This window comes from Salmo salar, chromosome 05 (genome assembly GCF_965601325.2).
Source record: "Salmo salar chromosome 05, fSalSal1, whole genome shotgun sequence".
NCBI lineage: Eukaryota > Metazoa > Chordata > Actinopteri > Salmoniformes > Salmonidae > Salmo > Salmo salar.
The window spans coordinates 83,991,525-84,014,020 of NC_138295.1; the positions used below are offsets into that span (position 1 = coordinate 83,991,525).

General features: G+C 42.4%; 1 protein-coding gene across 1 annotated transcript; it reads left to right on the forward strand.

Moving 5' to 3' along the window:
• Nucleotides 1-429: 429 nt before the first annotated feature.
• Nucleotides 430-22,404, forward strand: LOC106573444 (choline transporter-like protein 4). Its single transcript, XM_045719141.2, has 22 exons — nt 430-469; nt 817-865; nt 1,232-1,305; nt 1,593-1,671; nt 1,934-2,033; nt 2,349-2,480; nt 2,759-2,819; nt 3,038-3,152; nt 3,349-3,432; nt 10,304-10,416; nt 10,718-10,840; nt 11,310-11,409; nt 11,499-11,591; nt 13,411-13,516; nt 13,676-13,935; nt 14,630-14,724; nt 15,470-15,573; nt 15,726-15,799; nt 15,960-16,030; nt 16,609-16,703; nt 17,687-17,771; nt 22,266-22,404. The coding sequence occupies exons 1-22, from the start codon at nt 430-432 to the stop codon at nt 22,376-22,378; spliced, it is 2,166 nt and encodes a 721-aa protein (XP_045575097.2). The 3' UTR covers nt 22,379-22,404.
• The last annotated feature ends 92 nt before the right edge of the window (nt 22,405-22,496 follow it).

Genomic DNA, 22,496 nt, shown 5'->3' on the forward strand with positions numbered 1-22,496 from the left:
AAAGAACTGAGATAAACCATGCAGAAAATTATGGCATTTCCCACCAAAAGGATGTTATATAAATTCCATGACTGTAAAGAATATCCTACTATTCTCCCATATTACATTTATTCGATTTTTTTTTCTTCAGCCTGCTCATTGATTGATTAATTGAATTAAATCAGCATAGCAGGAGGAGGCTACATGTTTGAATGGGGCCACGAGTTCAACTGTTTGCCTACCGATCATACAGCAACATTCCAAAATGTATGTCATAATGACAGGGTCGCGCTGTTGGCTACGGTTGTACAGGTACCTATATGACGTCACCGTTTATCAACCGGGAAAGACGTCCAGATGTTCGGATTGAACAAAGCTAAACTGGGCCTTGAACGTAAACCCGTGCGCGACCATTTCCAGTCAAACGGTCCGTTTCTTCGGCGCCAGGTCATGAAAATTAAAGGAACCAGTAAAAGGGCGGCAGTGAACGGTAAGTTATTCCAACCATCTCAACAATTTCAGTATAGTCATTCACTAATCAATATTCAGTGTTGGAAAAAGTACTCAACTGTCATACTTGAGTAAAATACCATACTTTTAAAATTCCTTGTGTTAAGCAAACCATATTGCACCATGTTCTTGTTTTTTACATAAGTACTTTACACCCCTGTCAATATGTGAAATACTTTTGTCAAATCAAAGCCGATGTTGTTGGTCTTCTCGTTTTTGCAGTTACAGTAGACCTACATCAACAGTGAAAAGTTGCTGCAAAAGTCCTTTGAACAATTTTCTGTCTGAAAGAACCCTGTGTGCTTAATTTGTCCTCTTTTATTTTAGGCTATGCCGCTCCCTATGATCCATTCTTTAGTGGACCAGTACGAAAAAGGTTTGTGCAGGCTCATCATTGGTTGTTTGCTTTCATTCAATCTCGATTTCCATTTGGCCTATTTACTGACTGCATCCCAAATAGCAACCTATTCCCTACGCTAGGGCAGTAACTTTGTCGAGGGTCTGTATAGGTTGAAATTTGGGACATATACATACCGTTTTTATTTTTTATTAGCATAGATAAAAAGCTCAGCTAAAATCACAGCATATGCAGAAGCACACATACAAAATCACACTCACATTACATCTTAGATTTGTGTACAACTCTTTTGAATGCGGACATGCTAGCTAGCTGTCATGTGGATGAAGTCCACCTTGTTCAAGCATATGAATCAGCTGATTTAATTTCTTTGTGTCGTTTCAGGAGCTGCACAGATCTGATCTGCTGCATACTGTTCTTGGCTGTCATAGCTGGTTACATGGTCATGGGAGTTCTGGGTAGGGACGTCTTCATCATCGTTTGAAGATGACAATACTGTCATCATATGATATCTGTTTTATATCTTGCTCATCTAAAAAGTCACTATCTGATTGTCAATGTCAACATGACAATGAGAGAGACGATTCCCCTGTATACTGTTCGGCCATCTTTTTAGTGTACATCACAGTAGGCCTAGCTACATCGACCGAACCACTGTGAAAGTTCACAGGAACTCAAAATTAAACCCCTGTCATGGAAGTGTGTGATATGATTTCCTCTGGTCCTTTCTCTCTCCCTCCATCAGCCTGGTTGTTTGGAGACCCTCGCCATGTTCTCTTCCCCAGGAACTCCACCGGAATGTTCTGTGGAGTGGGGATGAATAGGTGAGTAGCCTAGCTATAGGTCCTATGTTATGTCTACCTAGCTATAGGTCCTATGTTATGTCTACCTAGCTATAGGTCCTATGTTGTCTACCTAGCTATAGGTCCTATGTTGCTGTATGTCTACCTAGCTATAGGTCCAATGTTGTCTACCTAGCTATAGGTCCTATGTTGCTGTATGTCTACCTAGTATGCTAACTCATTGAGTGTCTGAAAGAGATCATGTGAGACAACTCAGTCTTTGTTTTTAACTCTGTCTTGTCAGAGACCAGCCCAGGATGATCTATGTGGACATACTGAAGTGTGCCACGACCACCAAGGTGATGGCAGCAGCGCTCGCAGGCGTACAGTGTCCCACCACACAGGTCAGACCAACTGTATCTGTACAATCACATCCTACCTGTCCCCGTCCATTTGACCAGAGTCACGAATGACATATGACATAACAGATAGGACATAATGCATAGGGTACAACATACTATCTAATGTAATAGTCAACAGTTTGGGGCCACGTCATTTGGGGACTAGGGTTTCAGTTGAGATTTGACTCCCTTTCTCTCTTTGTGGTTTCACTCACACTTTCCTTACTTGTGATAAGTCAAATGTGAGACTGCGGGAAATCAAGGTTTGCCGTACACTAATGTCTGGTGCCTCCCATCTCTCTGCCCCTTCCTCTGCAGGTGTGTGTCCCTAAGTGTCCGTCTCACTTCTGGATGCTGTCTGCTGCTGCCTACGACCCCGACGCCAATCCCAAAGACTTCTTCCATCAGCAGTACTGTGACCACAGCCTCAACCTGACTACCACCACCTGGGTACAGGGCATTTTACACTGTTATCAATGTGCTTATAGAGACTGGAACTGGGTGTGTGGGACCATTAGTCCCAAGCATTCTGTCAAGCATAGCTACATTACAGTGTAGCCTAGGTCTGTGTTTCATTCTGAGTTAAAGGGCTTGGTTGATTGGAAAACATTTTAATTTGAGACATTGATTAGAAACAGATGTTGTTTCTACATGAGTGTGTCTGTTATACAATGCTTCTGTATATTGGCCATCCTTCTAGTCCTGTTTGGTCCTGTACTCTCTTTCAGACTGTCCAAGAGATCCTTGATGCAGAACTTTGTCCGTCCTTCCTTGTTCCAAGTAAATCAGGTGAAGTAGTTTAACATGGCATCCATCCTCACATCTACTGACAGGACTGTTAATGTCTACATTAAAGAATAGTTAAATAAAGGTTAAATAAAATAAAAAGAATGTCTACATAATCATGGTACAGAGGATGAAGTGAAACAGCAGGAAACTGAGGTGAATCCACTCTGAACCTTTTCCTCTCTCTACCCTTCCCTATGTTGCCGTTTGAATCACTACAGCTCTGGGGAGGTGTTTGCCCAGTCTACATGCTCTCAACAGTGCTCCTTCCAACTTCACTCTGCCCGGAATGGCCTCCGTCAACGAGACAGTCAACAGCATCAGAGGCGCCATGGGGTTATCATTCATCCATTGAACTAACATTCTCCTGTGGATACTATATGGATGTGTCCCAAATGGCACTATTCCCTTTGTAGTACACTACTTTTGACCAGGGCCCATAGGGAATAGGGTGCCATTTTGGACAGAGCCTATGTATAGCTAAACAGATCATCACTGTCCCCTAACCTACTATATCTTTCCATTATTCCAGCTCACTGATATCAGGCTTCAACAGAAAGGCCATAGGAGTGAGGATCTTTGAGGACTTTGCCTCCTCCTGGTACTGGATCTTACTGTAAGTCTGAGCTTCCAAATATCTCACAGTGGGCGCACAGTACTACATAGAGCCATAGTACTACATAGAGCCATAGTACTACATAGAGCCCTGGTACTACATAGAACACTGGTACTACATAGAGCCCTGGTACTACATAGAGCCATGGTACTACATAGAGCCATGGTACTACATAGAGCCCTGGTTCTACATAGAACACTGGTACTACATAGAGCCCTGGTACTACATAGAGCCCTGGTACTATATAGAGCCATGGTACTATATAGAGCCATAGTACTACATAGAGCCATAGTACTACATAGAGCCCTGGTACTACATAGAACACTGGTACTACATAGAGCCCTGGTACTACATAGAGCCATGGTACTACATAGAGCCATGGTACTACATAGAGCCCTGGGTCTACATAGAACACTGGTACTACATAGAGCCCTGGTACTACATAGAGCCCTGGTACTATATAGAGCCATGGTACTATATAGAGCCATAGTACTACATAGAGCCATGGTACTACATAGAGCCCTGGTACTACATAGAGCCATGGTACTATATAGAGCCATAGTACTACATAGAGCCATGGTACTACATAGAGCCACGGTACTACATAGAGCCACGGTACTACATAGAGCCATGGTACTATATAGAGCCATGGTACTACATAGAGCCACGGTACTACATAGAGCCACAGTACTACATAGAGCCACAGTACTATATAGAGCCATGGTACTACATAGAGCCCTGGTACTACATAGAGCCCTGGTACTATATAGAGCCCTGGTACTACATAGAGCCATAGTACTACATAGAGCCACGGTACTACATAGAGCCCTGGTACTACATAGAGCCTTGGTACTATATAGAGCCCTGGTACTACATAGAGCCACGGTACTACATAGAGCCATGGTTACATGGAACTCTATTCCACATCAAGGAACTCACGCAAGCAGTACAATCTGATTTTAAAAAACAGATCAAAATACACCTTATGTAACAGCAAGGACAGTGAAGAGTCACACACACAGGTACAACCACACACATACAAACACACATAACATACACACTATACACACATGTATATCTGGATTGTGTTGTACTGTAGTTGAGTAGTGGTCTGAGGGTACACAATTCATGTATTGTGAAATCTGTTCTAAAATCTATTTGAATGTTTAAAAATGGTATGTTACTGCCTTAATTTTTGCTGGAACCCAGGAAGAGTAGCTGCTGCCTTGGCAGGAACTAATGTGGATCCATAATAAATACAAATACACAACATCCTTACTGATCCACCATAGTGTCCATATCCTTACTGATCCACCATAGTGTCCATATCCTTACTGATCCACCATAGTGTCCATATCCTTACTGATCCACCATAGTGTCCATATCCTTACTGATCCACCATAGTGTCCATATCCTCACTGATCCACCATAGTGTCTATATCCTCACTGATCCACCATAGTGTCCATATCCTTACTGATCCACCATAGTGTCCATATCCTCACTGATCCACCATAGTGTCTATATCCTCACTGATCCACCATAGTGTCCATATCCTTACTGATCCACCATAGTGTCCATGTCCTTACTGATCCACCATAGTGTCCATATCCTTACTGATCCACCATAGTGTCTATATCCTTACTGATCCACCATAGTGTCTATATCCTCACTGATCCACCATAGTGTCTATATCCTCACTGATCCACCATAGTGTCTATATCCTTACTGATCCACCATAGTGTCTATATCCTTACTGATCCACCATAGTGTCCATATCCTTACTGATCCACCAGAGTGTCTATATCCTTACTGATCCACCATAGTGTCCATATCCTTACTGGTCCACCATAGTGTCTATATCCTCACTGATCCACCATAGTGTCTATATCCTTACTGATCCACCATAGTGTCTATATCCTTACTGATCCACCATAGTGTCTATATCCTCACTGATCCACCATAGTGTCTATATCCTTACTGATCCACCATAGTGTCCATATCCTTACTGGTCCACCATAGTGTCTATATCCTCACTGATCCACCATAGTGTCTATATCCTTACTGATCCACCATAGTGTCTATATCCTTACTGATCCACCATAGTGTCTATATCCTTACTGATCCACCATAGTGTCCATATCCTTACTGATCCACCATAGTGTCTATATCCTTACTGATCCACCATAGTGTCTATATCCTCACTGATCCACCATAGTGTCTATATCCTCACTGATCCACCATAGTGTCTATATCCTCACTGATCCACCATAGTGTCTATATCCTCACTGATCCACCATAGTGTCTATATCCTTACTGATCCACCATAGTGTCCATATCCTTACTGATCCACCATAGTGTCTATATCCTTACTGATCCACCCGAGTGTCTATATCCTCACTGATCCACCATAGTGTCTATCCTCACTGATCCACCATAGTGTCTATATCCTTACTGATCCACCCGAGTGTCTATATCCTCACTGATCCACCATAGTGTCCATATCCTTACTGATCCACCATAGTGTCTATATCCTTACTGATCCACCATAGTGTCTATATCCTCACTGATCCACCATAGTGTCTATATCCTCACTGATCCACCATAGTGTCTATATCCTTACTGATCCACCATAGTGTCTATATCCTTACTGATCCACCATAGTGTCTATATCCTTACTGATCCACCATAGTGTCTATATCCTTACTGATCCACCATAGTGTCCATATCCTTACTGGTCCACCATAGTGTCTATATCCTCACTGATCCACCATAGTGTCTATATCCTTACTGATCCACCATAGTGTCTATATCCTTACTGATCCACCATAGTGTCCATATCCTTACTGATCCACCATAGTGTCTATATCCTTACTGATCCACCATAGCGTCTATATCCTCACTGATCCACCATAGTGTCTATATCCTTACTGATCCACCATAGTGTCTATATCCTCACTGATCCACCATAGTGTCTATATCCTCACTGATCCACCATAGTGTCTATATCCTTACTGATCCACCATAGTGTCCATATCCTTACTGATCCACCATAGTGTCTATATCCTTACTGATCCACCCGAGTGTCTATATCCTCACTGATCCACCATAGTGTCTATATCCTCACTGATCCACCATAGTGTCTATATCCTTACTGATCCACCCGAGTGTCTATATCCTCACTGATCCACCATAGTGTCCATATCCTTACTGATCCACCATAGTGTCTATATCCTTACTGATCCACCAGAGTGTCTATATCCTCACTGATCCACCATAGTGTCTATATCCTTACTGATCCACCATAGTGTCCATATCCTCACTGATCCACCAGAGTGTCTATATCCTTCCTGATCCACCATAGTGTCTATATCCTTACTGATCCACCATAGTGTCTATATCCTTACTGATCCACCATAGTGTCTATATCCTTACTGATCCACCAGAGTGTCTATATCCTCACTGATCCACCATAGTGTCTATATCCTTACTGATCCACCATAGTGTCCATATCCTTACTGATCCACCATAGTGTCTATATCCTTACTGATCCACCATAGTGTCTATATCCTTACTGATCCACCATAGTGTCTATATCCTTACTGATCCACCATAGTGTCCATATCCTTACTGATCCACCATAGTGTCTATATCCTTACTGATCCACCATAGTGTCTATATCCTTACTGATCCACCAGTGTCTATATCCTTACTGATCCACCATAGTGTCCATATCCTTACTGATCCACCATAGTGTCTATATCCTCACTGATCCACCATAGTGTCTATATCCTTACTGATCCACCATAGTGTCCATATCCTTACTGATCCACCATAGTGTCTATATCCTTACTGATCCACCCGCGTGTCTATATCCTCACTGATCCACCATAGTGTCCATATCCTTACTGATCCACCATAGTGTCAATATCCTTACTGATCCACCAGAGTGTCTATATCCTCACGGATCCACCATAGTGTCCATATCCTTACTGATCCACCATAGTGTCTATATCCTTACTGATCCACCCGAGTGTCTATATCCTTACTGATCCACCATAGTGTCTATATCCTTACTGATCCACCATAGTGTCCATATCCTTACTGATCCACCATAGTGTCTATATCCTTACTGATCCACCTGAGTGTCTATATCCTCACTGATCCACCATAGCGTCTATATCCTTACTGATCCACCATAGTGTCTATATCCTCACTGATCCACCATAGTGTCTATATCCTCACTGATCCACCATAGTGTCTATATCCTCACTGATCCACCATAGTGTCTATATCCTCACTGATTCACCATAGTGTCTATATCCTCACTGATCCACCATAGCGTCTATATCCTCACTGATCCACCAGAGTGTCTATATCCTCACTGATCCACCATAGTGTCTATATCCTTACTGATCCACCATAGTGTCTATATCCTTACTGATCCACCATAGCGTCTATATCCTCACTGATCCACCAGAGTGTCTATATCCTCACTGATCCACCAGAGTGTCTGTATCCTTACTGATCCACCATATTGTCTATATCCTTACTGATCCACCATAGTGTCTGTATCCTTACTGATCCACCATAGTGTCTATATCCTTACTGATCCACCATAGTGTCTATATCCTTACTGATCCACCATAGTGTCTATATCCTTACTGATCCACCATAGTGTCTATATCCTCACTGATCCACCAGAGTGTCTATATCCTCACTGATCCACCATAGTGTCTATATCCTTACTGATCCACCATAGTGTCTATATCCTTACTGATCCACCATAGTGTCTATATCCTTACTGATCCACCATAGTGTCTATATCCTTACTGATCCACCATAGTGTCTATATCCTTACTGATCCACCAGAGCGTCTATATCCTCACTGATCCACCATAGTGTCTATATCCTTACTGATCCACCATAGTGTCTATATCCTTACTGATCCACCATAGTGTCTATATCCTTACTGATCCACCATAGTGTCCATATCCTTACTGATCCACCAGAGTGTCTATATCCTCACTGATCCACCATAGTGTCTATATCCTTACTGATCCACCATAGTGTCCATATCCTCACTGATCCACCATAGTGTCTATATCCTTACTGATCCACCATAGTGTCTATATCCTCACTGATCCACCATAGTGTCTATATCCTTACTGATCCACCATAGTGTCTATATCCTCACTGATCCACCAGAGTGTCTGTATCCTTACTGATCCACCATATTGTCTATATCCTTACTGATCCACCATAGTGTCTATATCCTTACTGATCCACCATAGTGTCTATATCCTTACTGATCCACCATAGTGTCTATATCCTTACTGATCCACCATAGTGTCTATATCCTCACTGATCCACCAGAGTGTCTATATCCTCACCTTTCCACCATAGTGTATATATCCTCACTGATCCACCATAGTGTCTATATCCTTACTGATCCACCATAGTGTCTATATCCTTACTGATCCACCATAGTGTCTATATCCTTACTGATCCACCATAGTGTCTATATCCTTACTGATCCACCATAGTGTCTATATCCTTACTGATCCACCATAGTGTCTATATCCTCACTGATCCACCATAGTGTCTATATCCTTACTGATCCACCATAGTGTCTATATCCTCACTGATCCACCAGAGTGTCTGTATCCTTACTGATCCACCATATTGTCTATATCCTTACTGTTCCACCATAGTGTCTATATCCTTACTGATCCACCATAGTGTCTATATCCTTACTGATCCACCATAGTGTCTATATCCTTACTGATCCACCATAGTGTCTATATCCTCACTGATCCACCAGAGTGTCTATATCCTCACCTTTCCACCATAGTGTCTATATCCTTACTGATCCACCATAGTGTCTATATCCTCACTGATCCACCATAGTGTCTATATCCTTACTGATCCACCATAGTGTCTATATCCTTACTGATCCACCATAGTGTCTATATCCTCACTGATCCACCATAGTGTCTATATCCTCACTGATCCACCATAGTGTCTATATCCTCACTGATCCACCATAGTGTCTATATCCTTACTGATCCACCATAGTGTCTATATCCTTACTGATCCACCAGAGCGTCTATATCCTCACTGATCCACCATAGTGTCTATATCCTTACTGATCCACCATAGTGTCTATATCCTCACTGATCCACCATAGTGTCTATATCCTCACTGATCCACCATAGTGTCTATATCCTTACTGATTCACCAGAGTGTCTTGTTCACAGCCAACCTATTAGCCTGGCAATTGCTTTTCAACTAACCAATACAAATGCTTGTCAACATTTGTACATTTGAATCATTTAGCAGACACTTATCCAGAGTGACTTACAGGAGCAATTAGGGTTAAGTGTCATGCTCAAGGGAACAGCGGCAGATTTTCCCCTAGTCGGCTCTTAACCGCTAGGCTACCGGCCGTGTCAACCGGCAACAGCCAACCGGTACTAACGCTAGTTAACCAACCAACACTAAATCTTGTCAGTCTACCAGCACCAACTAGTCCACTGGTGTTTTACACTGTATGCCTATACCATGCCTGAGCTGTCTCTGTTCCAATATCCACATTATCCTACCACTTAGAATGTGTTGACCGTGCCTGAGCTGTCTCATTATCCTACCACTTAGTATGTGTTGACCGTGTTGACCAATGTGTTGACCATGTATTAGAAGGGGTATGTCAGTATAGACATTGGATGTCTCCTTGTTTGTAGTGGTCTGGTGGTTGCTCTGGACAGTTGCTTGTCAACCAACCAACACTAAAGCCAGTCAGTCAGAGTGTTTAGCATGCCCATACCATGCCTCAGCTGCTCTCCAACAGTTTGCTGCGTGCTGTGTTTGCAGTGGTCTGATGCTGGCTCTGCTAGTCAGTGTGGTGTTCCTGTTGCTGCTGAGGTACCTGGCCATTGTCCTGGTCTGGATTCTCATGGTGGGACTTCTGGTGGTGGGAGGCTACGGTAAGTCTGGCTCATACAGCCCTACAGCCTGGCCTGGACTAGATTATGTGGATTATATGTAGGGATAAAGTGGTCTGTCTGTCTGTCTGTCTGTCTGTCTGTCTGTCTGTCTGCCTGCCTGCCTGCCTGCCTGCCTGCCTGCAAGAAAGACAAGGGCCAAAATGCTTTGCTTACTATTTTGACTTTCCAATATTTTGTATCTAGCGATCACTATTTTACACTCACATACTAGCCTTATTTGGTTTTCTGTTAAATCTAGAATTATGACTGAATTTGCGTAATGGGTTATTCTCCTCCCCAGGAATATGGCACTGCTACTCAGAATACTACCATTTCAGCACTTCTAAATTGAAGTTCGGTGATCTAAGCTTCAATACAAATATCTCAGTCTACCTTCAAGTCAAAGAGACCTGGCTTGCTTTCTGTGAGTTTGGTCATTATGTACTGTCTATGGGTTGTATATTGCGCCTATATCAGTGGAGGCTGAGAGGGGAGGACAGCTCATAATAGTATCTGGAACAGAGCCAATGGAATGGCATCAAGCACATGGAAACCCTGTGTTATATAACATTCCACTTATTCTGCTCCATCCATTACCACAATCCCATCCTCCCCAATGAAGGTGCCACCAGCCTCCTGTGTCCTATATTGTTTTGGTGCTCGGTAGTCAAAGAGACCTGGCTTGCTTCCTGTGAGTTTGGTCATTATGTAACGTCTATGGGTTGTATATTGGGCCTATATTGTTTTGGTGCTCGTTAGTCAAAGATCGGCATATGTTTCTACTTATTTAATTTAACCTTTTTTATCCAGGATGTCCCATTGAGGTCAGAAGACCTCTTTTACAAGGAGAACCTGGCCAGCTCAATAAAAAAACACTTTCTTTCTTTCATCAGTGATCATCCTGTGCGTGTGGGAGTCCATTTTGATTCTGGTGCTTAGTTGTCTCAGGAGGAGACTCTCTGTCGCTGTTTCTCTCATGGAGGAGTCCAGCAGGTCGGACATTGCCTCAGATTCGATTTATTGTATTTCTTAGTGTTTTATCCTCTATGAAATGAGGTGTAATGTGTGTGTTCTGTCTGCAGGGTGGTGGGTTACCTGATGTCAACCCTGCTCTACCCTCTGTTTACCTTTGTTCTGCTGGTGGTGTGTGTGGCCTACTGGGGAATGACCTCCCTGTATCCTTTGGCCCATCATACATGGGGTTTCCATTTTCAATGCTTTCTAATGCATAAGCTAAACGGTTATTTTTACTGCTTATTTTGTCATGTGTGTTTTAGCCAGGGTTTGGAACAGAACAGAAAATGAGAAAAGAACAACATTTTTAGAGGAACAGAAAGAGAATCTGGAACGAAAGAGACCTATACTGTTCTGGAACAGAACCGTTATTTTAAAAGCATGGGAACCGGTTAATAACGTTCTTTTAGGTTCCAGGCATTTTTTTACAGTCCCACAAAAAAACGCAACAAAGCGCCTATGCAAAGCGTGTCTGTCACTCAGAAACGTATTCCAGTGTCTGCCTGCCAACTGAAAATCTTTACCAGTGTGTGTGTGAGTGTGTAGGCTACCTCCTCCTCCCCCCTCCCCTTCGAAGTATAGTCTACTGTAGCCCCTCCCCTTCGAAGTATAGTCTACTGTAGCCCCTCCCCTTCGAAGTATAGTCTACTGTAGCCCCTCCCCTTCGAAGTATAGTCTACGGTAGCCCCTCCCCCTTCGAAGTATAGTCTACTGTAGCCCCTCCCCTTCGAAGTATAGTCTACTGTAGCCCATCCGCCTTCAAAATATAGTCTACTGTAGCCCCTCCCCTTCGAAGTATAGTCTATTGTAGCCTTCTGACGTTACAAGCGTGATTCAGAAGTTGGGGAGAGAGACTTTTTAGCGCAGAGGAATGGATTAACCTTTTCAGATACTATTGTTAACACATTTCACATTGGATTCATTTTAATTCTGGTGCTGCTCTGCACACCCAAGCTTGTGGTCCATCGTTAAGCCAACTTCTCAAGTTCAAAGACATTCAAAGTTCCTTCATAGAAGCCGTTCCTCCGTAGGTACAATTCTGTGGGCCTAATTCAGATAATGCATGTCATAACAGCAAGATGCCCAGTGCTTCAAGCCAAGCCTCAAGCCAAGACTCCTCCTCCACCCTCTCTCACTCTCCTCCCACCCGCAAAATTTCAGTCGCATCTCGCGCCCTACACTTGTCTGTCCAATGCATGTAAATAGGTTGCCCGCTCCATAGCAAGCTGCTCTATCCACACTGATTGGTGAAGTCATGTAAATAGCTTGTCCGCTCCATAGCAAGCTGCTCTATCCACACTGATTGGTGAAGTCATGTAAATAGCTTGTCCGCTCCATAGAAAGCTGCTCTATCCACACTGATTGGTGAAGTCATGTAAATAGCTTGTCCGCTCCATAGCAAGCTGCTCTATCCACACTGATTGGTGAAGTCATGTTAATAGCTTGTCCGCTTCATACAAAGCTGCTCAATCTACAATGATTTGTGAAGTCATGTAAATAGGTTGTCCGCTCCATAGCAAGCTGCTCTATCCACACTGATTGGTGAAGTCATGTAAACAGGTTGTCTGCTCCATAGCAAGCTGCTCTATCCACACTGATTGGTGAAGTCATGTAAATAGCTTGTCTGCTCCATAGCAAGCTGCTCTATCCACACTGATTGGTGAAGTCATGTAAATAGCTTGTCTGCTCCATAGCAAGCTGCTCTATCCACACTGATTGGTGAAGTCATGTAAAGTCGAGCTAAATGTAAAAAAACAAACATTTCAGAGGTTTAAAAAGGAACAGAAATGAACGATATAAACAATTACTTTTCTTTGGTTCAAACCGATTCAGAACTTTTGTTTCCTGGTCGGAACAGCGGAACGGAAACAAAAACAATTATGGTTCTGTTCAGAACGAAACGATTGAAAATCATTTTGTTTCCAACCCCTGGTTTTTGCCTTTAGTTTGGTTGGGTCCTTGACTCGAGGCTCCCCACAGATACTTGGTCACATCAGGGGCCCCTCTCTACAGAGTGGTGTCTCTTAGCGACCCCTCTGTAGATCAGTGTAGTCGCATCAACGGCTCTGAGACCTGCAAGCCACAGGTAGATGGCTTGGCTGCTATTGGTTTCAATTGACAAATTATTCTGTCAGAACCCCATGTTTGCAACCCACCTTGAAATTACGTAAACTAGGGGAAACACTGCCTCCCACTTGTCTCATATTTCTTTCCTCCTCTCCTGTCCTCTCCTCTCCCTACCCAGACCTTCAACTCCTCGGCCTACCCATACTGCCCGTCGGTGCGCTGCATCTTCTTCAGGTACGATGACACAGGCCTGTTCCAGCAGAACCTGGTTTACCTGCAGGTCTTCAACGTCTTTGCCTTCCTGTGGTGTGTGAACTTTGTCATCGCCCTGGGCCAATGTACCCTGGCTGGGACCTTCGCTTCATACTACTGGGCCTTCAGCAAGCCTGCAGAAATCTCACCCTTCGCCCTGTCCCAGTGCTTCATACGCACTCTACAGTAAGACATGAGGGACTAAGGGTTTCTGTGGGTGGGGACATAGGAATGTGCCTTAATCCACACAGCTCTGACACACACACTTATCCCATCGGACATGCTACCAGGGGTCTTTTCACAGTCCCCAAATCCAGAACAAATTCAAGAAAGCATACAGTATTATATAGAGCCATTATTAAATGGAACTTCCTTCCATCTCATATTGCTCAAATAAACAGTAAACCTGGTTTCAAAGAACAGATAAAGCAACACCTCACGGCACAACGCCTCTCCACTATTTCACCTAGATAGTTTGTGTGTCTGTATTGATATATAGGCTACATGTGCCTTTTAAAAAAATGTATGTAGTTCTGCCTTTGAGCTGTTCTTGTCTATTGCTGTTCTGTATTATGTCATTCTGTTTTATATTTCATGTTTTGTGTGGACCCCAGGAAGAGTAGCTGCTGCTTTTGCAACAGCTAATGGGGATCCTAATAAAATACCAAAATACCACAAAGCTTACCTCTCTTGAATATGAGGGCACTAGTTGTAGTAGATAAGCTAAGCATAATGATGGGTCAGTGTGAAGAGATATTTCATGTCATATCTTTTTAGACTGCGTCTAATGTGGTGTATTTCAGTAGCAGACGTTGGGTTCTGCTTGTGTGTTGATGTGGAGTTGATTATGAAATGTGTTTATTTCTTCCATTCCTGGAAGGTACCATGTGGGCTCTCTGGCATTTGGAGCCGTCCTCCTCACCTGCTTCCAGCTAGTCAGGTTGGTGCTGGAGTACCTGAACCGTAAGACCAGGGGTAAGGCCACACACACACACACACACACACACACACACACACACACACACACACACACACACACACACACACACACACACACACACACACACACACACACACACACACACACACACACACACACACAGCTTCATTGTCATCCACTAGTATGCACAAATAGATGTGGTTTTATCAAATCAAATTTAAAATCAAATGTATTTATATAGCCCTTCGTACATCAGCTGATATCTCAAAGTGCTGTACAGAAACCCAGCCTAAAACCCCAAACAGCAAGCAATGCATGTGAAAGAAGCACGGTGGCTAGGAAAAACTCCCTAGGAAAAACTCCCTAGAAAGGCCAAAAACCTAGGAAGAAACCTAGAGAGGAACCAGGCTATGAGGGGTGGCCAGTCCTCTTCTGGCTGTGCCGGGTGGATATTATAACAGAACATGGTCAAGATGTTAAAATGTTCATAAATGACCAGCAGGGTCAAATAATAATAATCATAGTAGTTGTCGAGGGTGCAACAAGCACGTCCGGTGAACAGGTCAGGGTTCCATAGCCGCAGGCAGAACAGTCATTGACTAAAGGGAACATCCTGTTGATGTGACTGTATGATTCCCCAGTCATTGACTAAAGGGAACATCCTGTTGATGTGACTGTATGATTCCCCAGTCATTGACTAAAGGGAACATCCTGTTGATGTGACTGTATGATTCCCCAGTCATTGACTAAAGGGAATCCCATGTTGTGATGTGTCTCCAGGTTCTCAGAGTGCCTGTGGTCGGTTCCTGTTAAACTGTCTCAGATGCTGCTTCTGGTGTCTGGAATACTTCCTGAAGATCCTCAACAGGAACGCTTATATCATGGTCAGTCACATGACTGTCTGTCACTGTCTGGCATTCCTTTTAGCAGCCATTAGCATCCAGGCACCTCTTCTAGCTCAGTTGGTCATTTATTCTTGGTGTAGGAACATGCAGTTCATACTCGTCAGTAATGCATCATTCTGAATGGCTGATAGATCGCCATCTACGGGGAGAGCTTCTGTGTGTCAGCCAAAAATGCATACAGTCTGTTGATGAGGAACATCGGAAGGTAAGACTGGGTTTATTTGGTTGGTCGATCTTCTGCTCTCTCTTTTATTTTTATTTTTTATTTTGTTCCAATATAGTCAAAGACATTGATATTGGTTTCTATGTAAGATGCTTCCAGGTTGTCAAGATTATTTAATGTGTCATCCTCTTGTTGTCCACAGGGTGGTGCTACTGGACAGAGTGACAGACATGCTCATATTCTTTGGCAAACTACTAGTGGTGGCATTAGTTGGTAAGAGAAGTTTACATTAACTCACATTTGTTTGAACTTTAAGTATGAATAGCAGCCTGAAATCCAGTCTGTTTCTGCCAACATTCCTCTACTTGCCAGTCCTTGTCATGCCAAATTTGTTACTATCACTCCTGAGTGGTGCAGCGGTCTAAGGCACTGCATCTCAGTGCAAGAGGTGTCACTATAGTACCTCGTTCAAATCCAGGCTCTGTCACATCTGGCTGTGATTGGGAGTCCCATAGGGCACCTTGTAATTGGCCCAGTGTTGTCTGGGTTTGGCCGGAGTAGGCCGTCATTGTAAATAAGAATTTGTTCTTAACTGACTTGCCTAGTTAAATAATAAACACAAACAGACTGGATTTCATCCTAAATGAGTACTGTGTTAAATATATTGTGTATGAACTACTGGACTTCTGATATTATAAGAATCTTCATACACATTAAATAGTGTAAGGCATAGTACTGTAACTATGGTGTTGGCCATTTTATCTTCAGTAGTTGTTTATTATCAGCATCTTGTTTTCCTTCCATAAGGAAGTATGACTGATATAATGATCCTGACCTGTCTGTTTTATCAGGTGTGTTGGCTTTCTTCTTCTTCTCTGGACAAATCCGCCTGCCTGGCGACACGTTCCAGGCCGAGATGCTCAACTATTACTGGGTTCCCATCCTGGTACGTCCATGCAACAGTGTTGTTACCAAACACTCAACACTCCCAGTCCTTTATTGACATTCTATCTTCGATGAACACATTAGACCAGCGTTTCCCAAACTCGGTCCTCGGGACCCCTAGGGTGCAAGTTTTGGTTTTTACCCGAACACTACACAGCTGACTCAAATGATAAAAGCTTGATGATTAGTTGCTCATTTGAATCAGCGGTGTAATGCTAGGTCAAAAACCAAAACGTGAACTCCTTGGGGTCCCGAGGACCAAGTTTGGGAAACCCTGCATTAGACGTTGTATGCAGGTTTGAAATGGATTTAGAAATTAGATCCTGAAAATGGCTGATTTTCATTTTCTTTCTTTCACTGTTGAACTTTGTCAAACCTCCTTTGATATGAGATGATGATTTATTTTTCGTGGTATCCATTTGGTAGTTAGTCTTGTCTCATCGCTGCAACTCCCGTACGGACTCAGGAGAGGCGAAGGTCAAGAGCCCTGCGTCCTTCGAAACACGACCCAACCAACCACACTGCTTCTTGACACAACGCCCACTTAACCCAGAAGCCAGCCGCACCAATGTGTCAGAGGAAACACAGTACACCTGGCAACCGTGTCAGCGTGCATTGCGCCCGGCACGCCACACGAGTCACTAGTGCACGATGGAACAAGGACATCCCTCCCTGCCAAACCCTCCCCTAGTCCGTATGACACTGGGCCAGTTGTGCACCGCCCCATGGGTCTCCCAGTCACGGCCAGCGGCAACAGATCCAGGACTCAAACCCAGAATCTGTAGTGGCACAGCTAGCACTGTGATGCAGTGCCTTAGACCACTGTGTCACTCAGGAGGCGGATATGAGACTATTAATGCAGTAGACTATGTTGTTAACTGCAGTCTATTTTTAAAGTTACATTGACTGTATGTATCGTCAACATTGTATTGATTGGTACTGTTAGAAGTCATACAGCTATGTTGTCGTAATGTTGCTCTGCAGACAGTGATGGCGGGAGCCTACCTCATCGCTCAGGGCTTCTTCAGTGTCTACAGCATGTGTATTGACACCCTGTTTATCTGCTTCTGTGAGTACCAACACCACCTAACCCTCCAACACCACAACACCACCTAACCCTCCAACACCACAACACCACCTAACCCTCCAACACCACCTAACCCTCCAACACCACAACACCACCTAACCCTCCAACACCACCTAACCCTCCAACACCACCTAACCCTCCAACACCACAACACCACCTAACCCTCCAACACCACCTAACCGTCCAACAACACCACCTAACCATCCAACACCACCTAACCCTACAACACCACAACACCACCTAACCCTCCAACACCACAACACAACCTAACCCTCCAACACCACAACACCACCTAACCCTCCAACACCACAACACCACCTAACCCTCCAACACCACAACACCACCTAACCCTACAACACCACAACACCACCTAACCCTCCAACACCACAACACAACCTAACCCTCCAACACCACAACACCACCTAACCCTCCAACACCACAACACCACCTAACCCTCCAACACCACAACACCACCTAACCCTCCAACACCACAACACCACCTAACCCTCCAACACCACAACACCACCTAACCCTCCAACACCACCTAACCCTCCAACACCACAACACCACCTAACCCTCCAACACCACCTAACCCTCCAACACCACAACACCACCTAACCCTCCAACACCACCTAACCCTCCAACACCACCTAACCCTCCAACACCACAACACCACCTAACCCTCCAACACCACAACACCACCTAACCCTCCAACACCACAACACCACCTAACCCTCCAACACCACCTAACCCTCCAACACCACAACACCACCTAACCCTCCAACACCACAACACCACCTAACCCTCCAACACCACCTAACCCTCCAACACCACAACACCACCTAACCCTCCAACACCACAACACCACCTAACCCTCCAACACCACAACACCACAACACCACCTAACCCTCCAACACCACAACACCACCTAACCCTCCAACACCACCTAACCCTCCAACACCACAACACCACCTAACCCTCCAATACCTACACCACTATACCTCCAACAGGGTAAGGTGGTCTTGTGGTACAGTAGAGTAAGGTATAATATAGTAAGGTATAATATAGTAAGGTATAATATAGTAAGGTATAATATAGTAAGGTATAATATAGTAAGGTATAATATAGTAAGGTATAATATAGTAAGGTATAATATAGTAAGGTATAATATAGTAAGGTATAATATAGTAAGGTATAATATAGTAAGGTATAATATAGTAAGGTATAATATAGTAAGGTATAATATAGTAAGGTATAATATAGTAAGGTATAATATAGTAAGGTATAATATAGTAAGGTATAATATAGTAAGGTATAATATAGTAAGGTATAATATAATAAGGTATAATATAGTAAGGTATAATATAGTAAGGTATAATATAGTAAGGTATAATATAATAAGGTATAATATAGTAAGGTATAATATAGTAAGGTATAATATAGTAAGGTATAATATAGTAAGGTATAATATAGTAAGGTATAATATAGTAAGGTATAATATAGTAAGGTATAATATAGTAAGGTATAATAAGGTATAATATAGTAAGGTATAATATAGTAAGGTATAATATAGTAAGGTATAATATAGTAAGGTATAATATAGTAAGGTATAATATAATAAGGTATAATAAGGTATAATATAGTAAGGTATAATATAGTAAGGTATAATATAGTAAGGTATAATATAGTAAGGTATAATATAGTAAGGTATAATATAATAAGGTATAATAGGGTATAATATAGTAAGGTATAATATAGTAAGGTATAGTATAGCAAGGTATAGTATAGCAAGGTATAGTATAGTAAGGTGCAGTATAGTGAGGTGCAGTATGGCGAGGCGCAGTATGGCGAGGCGCAGTATGGCGAGGCGCAGTATGGCGAGGCGCAATATAGCGAGCGTAATATAGCGAGGCGTATTATAGCGAGGCGTATTATAGCGAGGCGTAATATAGCGAGGCGTAATATAGCGAGGCGTAATATAGCGAGGCGTAATATAGCGAGGCGTATTATAGCGAGGCGTAATATAGCGAGGCGTAATATAGCGAGGCGTAATATAGCGAGGCGTATTATAGCGAGGCGTATTATAGCGAGGCGTAATATAGCGAGGCGTATTATAGCGAGGCGTAATATAGTGAGGCGTAATATAGTGAGGCGTAATATAGTGAGGCGTATTATAGTGAGGCGTATTATAGTGAGGCGTAATATAGTGAGGCGTAATATAGTGAGGCGTATTATAGTGAGGCGTATTATAGTGAGGCGTATTATAGTGAGGCGTAATATAGTGAGGCGTATTATAGTGAGGCGTATTATAGTGAGGCGTATTATAGTGAGGCGTATTATAGTGAGGCGTAATATAGTGAGGCGTAATATAGTGAGGCGTAATATAGTGAGGCGTATTATAGTGAGGCGTAATATAGTGAGGCGTAATATAGTGAGGCGTATTATAGTGAGGCGTAATATAGTGAGGCGTAATATAGTGAGGCGTAATATAGTGAGGCGTAATATAGTGAGGCGTATTATAGTGAGGCGTATTATAGTGAGGCGTATTATAGCGAGGCGTAATATAGCGAGGCGTAATATAGCGAGGCGTAATATAGCGAGGCGTATTATAGCGAGGCGTATTATAGCGAGGCGTAATATAGCGAGGCGTAATATAGCGAGGCGTAATATAGTGAGGCGTATTATAGTGAGGCGTAATATAGTGAGGCGTAATATAGTGAGGCGTATTATAGTGAGGCGTATTATAGTGAGGCGTATTATAGTGAGGCGTAATATAGTGAGGCGTAATATAGTGAGGCGTATTATAGTGAGGCGTATTATAGTGAGGCGTATTATAGTGAGGCGTAATATAGTGAGGCGTAATATAGTGAGGCGTAATAGGCGTAATATAGTGAGGCGTATTATAGTGAGGCGTAATATAGTGAGGCGTAATATAATAGTGAGGCGTATTATAGTGAGGCGTATTATAGTGAGGCGTAATATATTGAGGCGTATTATAGTGAGGCGTATTATAGTGAGACGTAATATAGTGAGGCGTAATATAGTGAGGCGTATTATAGTGAGGCGTAATATAGTGAGGCGTAATATAGTGAGGTATAGTAAGATGTGATATAGTAAAATGTAGTATAGTAAGATACAGTGTAGTAAGGTATAATATAGGTATAGTGAGGTGTAATATAGTGAGGCGTAATATAGTGAGGCGTAATATAGTGAGGCGTAATATAGTAAGGTATAGTAAGATGTGATATAGTAAAATGTAGTATAGTAAGATACAGTGTAGTAAGGTATAATATAGGTATAGTGAGGTGTAATATAGTGAGGCATAATATAGTGAGGCGTAATATAGTGAGGTGTAATATAGTGAGGCGTAATATAGTAAGGTATAGTAAGATGTGATATAGTAAAATGTAGTATAGTAAGATACAGTGTAGTAAGGTATAATATAGGTATAGTGAGGTGTAATATAGTGAGGCGTAATATAGTGAGGCGTAATATAGTGAGGCGTAATATAGTAAGGTACAATATAGTAAGGTACAGTGTGGTAAGGTGTAATATAGTAAGGTATAGTAAGGTACAGCGTATCAAGGTACGATATAGCAAGGTACAGTGTAGCAAGGTGTAATATTGTAAGATATAGTAAGGTGTAGTATAGTAAGGTGTAGTATAGTAAGGTACGGTATAGTAAGGTACGGTATAGTATGGTACGGTATAGTATGGCACGGTATAGTATGGTACAGTATAATATGGTACGGTATAGTATGGTACAGTGTAGTATAGTAAGGTGTAATATAGTAAGGTGTAATATAGTAAGGTGTAATATAGTAAGGTACAGTATAGTAAGGTGTAATATTGTAAGATATAGTAAGGTGTAGTATAGTAAGGTGTAGTATAGTACGGTATGGTACGGTATAGTACGGTGTAGTATAGTAAGGTGTAATATAGTAAGGTACAGTATAGTAAGGTATAATAAGGTGTGATATAGTAAGGTATAATATAGCAAGGTACAGTATAGTAAGGTATAATATAGCAAGGTATAATATAGCAAGGTATAATATAGCAAGGTACAATACATAGTAAGGTACATTATAGTATGCTACAGTATAGTAAGGTACAGTATAGTACAGTATAGTAAGGTAGAGTAAGGTACAGTAGAGTAAGGTACAGTAGAGTAAGGTATAATGTAGTAAGGTACAGTATAGTAAAGTACAATATAGTAAGGTATAATGTAGTAAGGTACAGTGTAGTAAGGTATAGTATAGTATAGTATAGTAAGGTATAGTAAGGTGTAATATAGTAAGGTGCGATATAGTAAGGTACAGTAGAGTAAGGTACAGTAGAGTAAGGTATAATGTAGTAAGGTATAATGTAGTAAGGTACAATGTAGTAAGGTATAGTAAAGTATAATATAGTAAGGTATACTATAGTAAGGTATAGTAAGGTGTAGTTGAGTGACTCCAGTGTTTCTCCCTCATACAGTGGAAGACCTAGAGAGGAATGATGGAACTATGCAGAAGCCTTATTACATGTCCAGGAACCTGATGAGGATTCTCCGCAAACCCAAACCGTTTGTTACAGCCCTGCCAGAGTAGTAGTAACCTTTAACCCCTGAGTTAACCCCTAACCTTTAGCCCAACCCTCTTCTAATAAACCTATCAGCATTCTCATTAAGGCTACCTTTGATGTATCTATTTAGGGAGTCAGAAATGC

Bases quoted from the DNA above. Each gene is read 5' to 3' on its own strand.
- LOC106573444 (XM_045719141.2), top strand. From the start codon at position 430: ATGAAAATTAAAGGAACCAGTAAAAGGGCGGCAGTGAACG. The intron at 1,306-1,592 runs GTAGGGACGTCT...TCCCTCCATCAG, and splicing joins CATGGTCATGGGAGTTCTGG to CCTGGTTGTTTGGAGACCCT. The intron at 1,672-1,933 runs GTGAGTAGCCTA...CTGTCTTGTCAG, and splicing joins TGTGGAGTGGGGATGAATAG to AGACCAGCCCAGGATGATCT.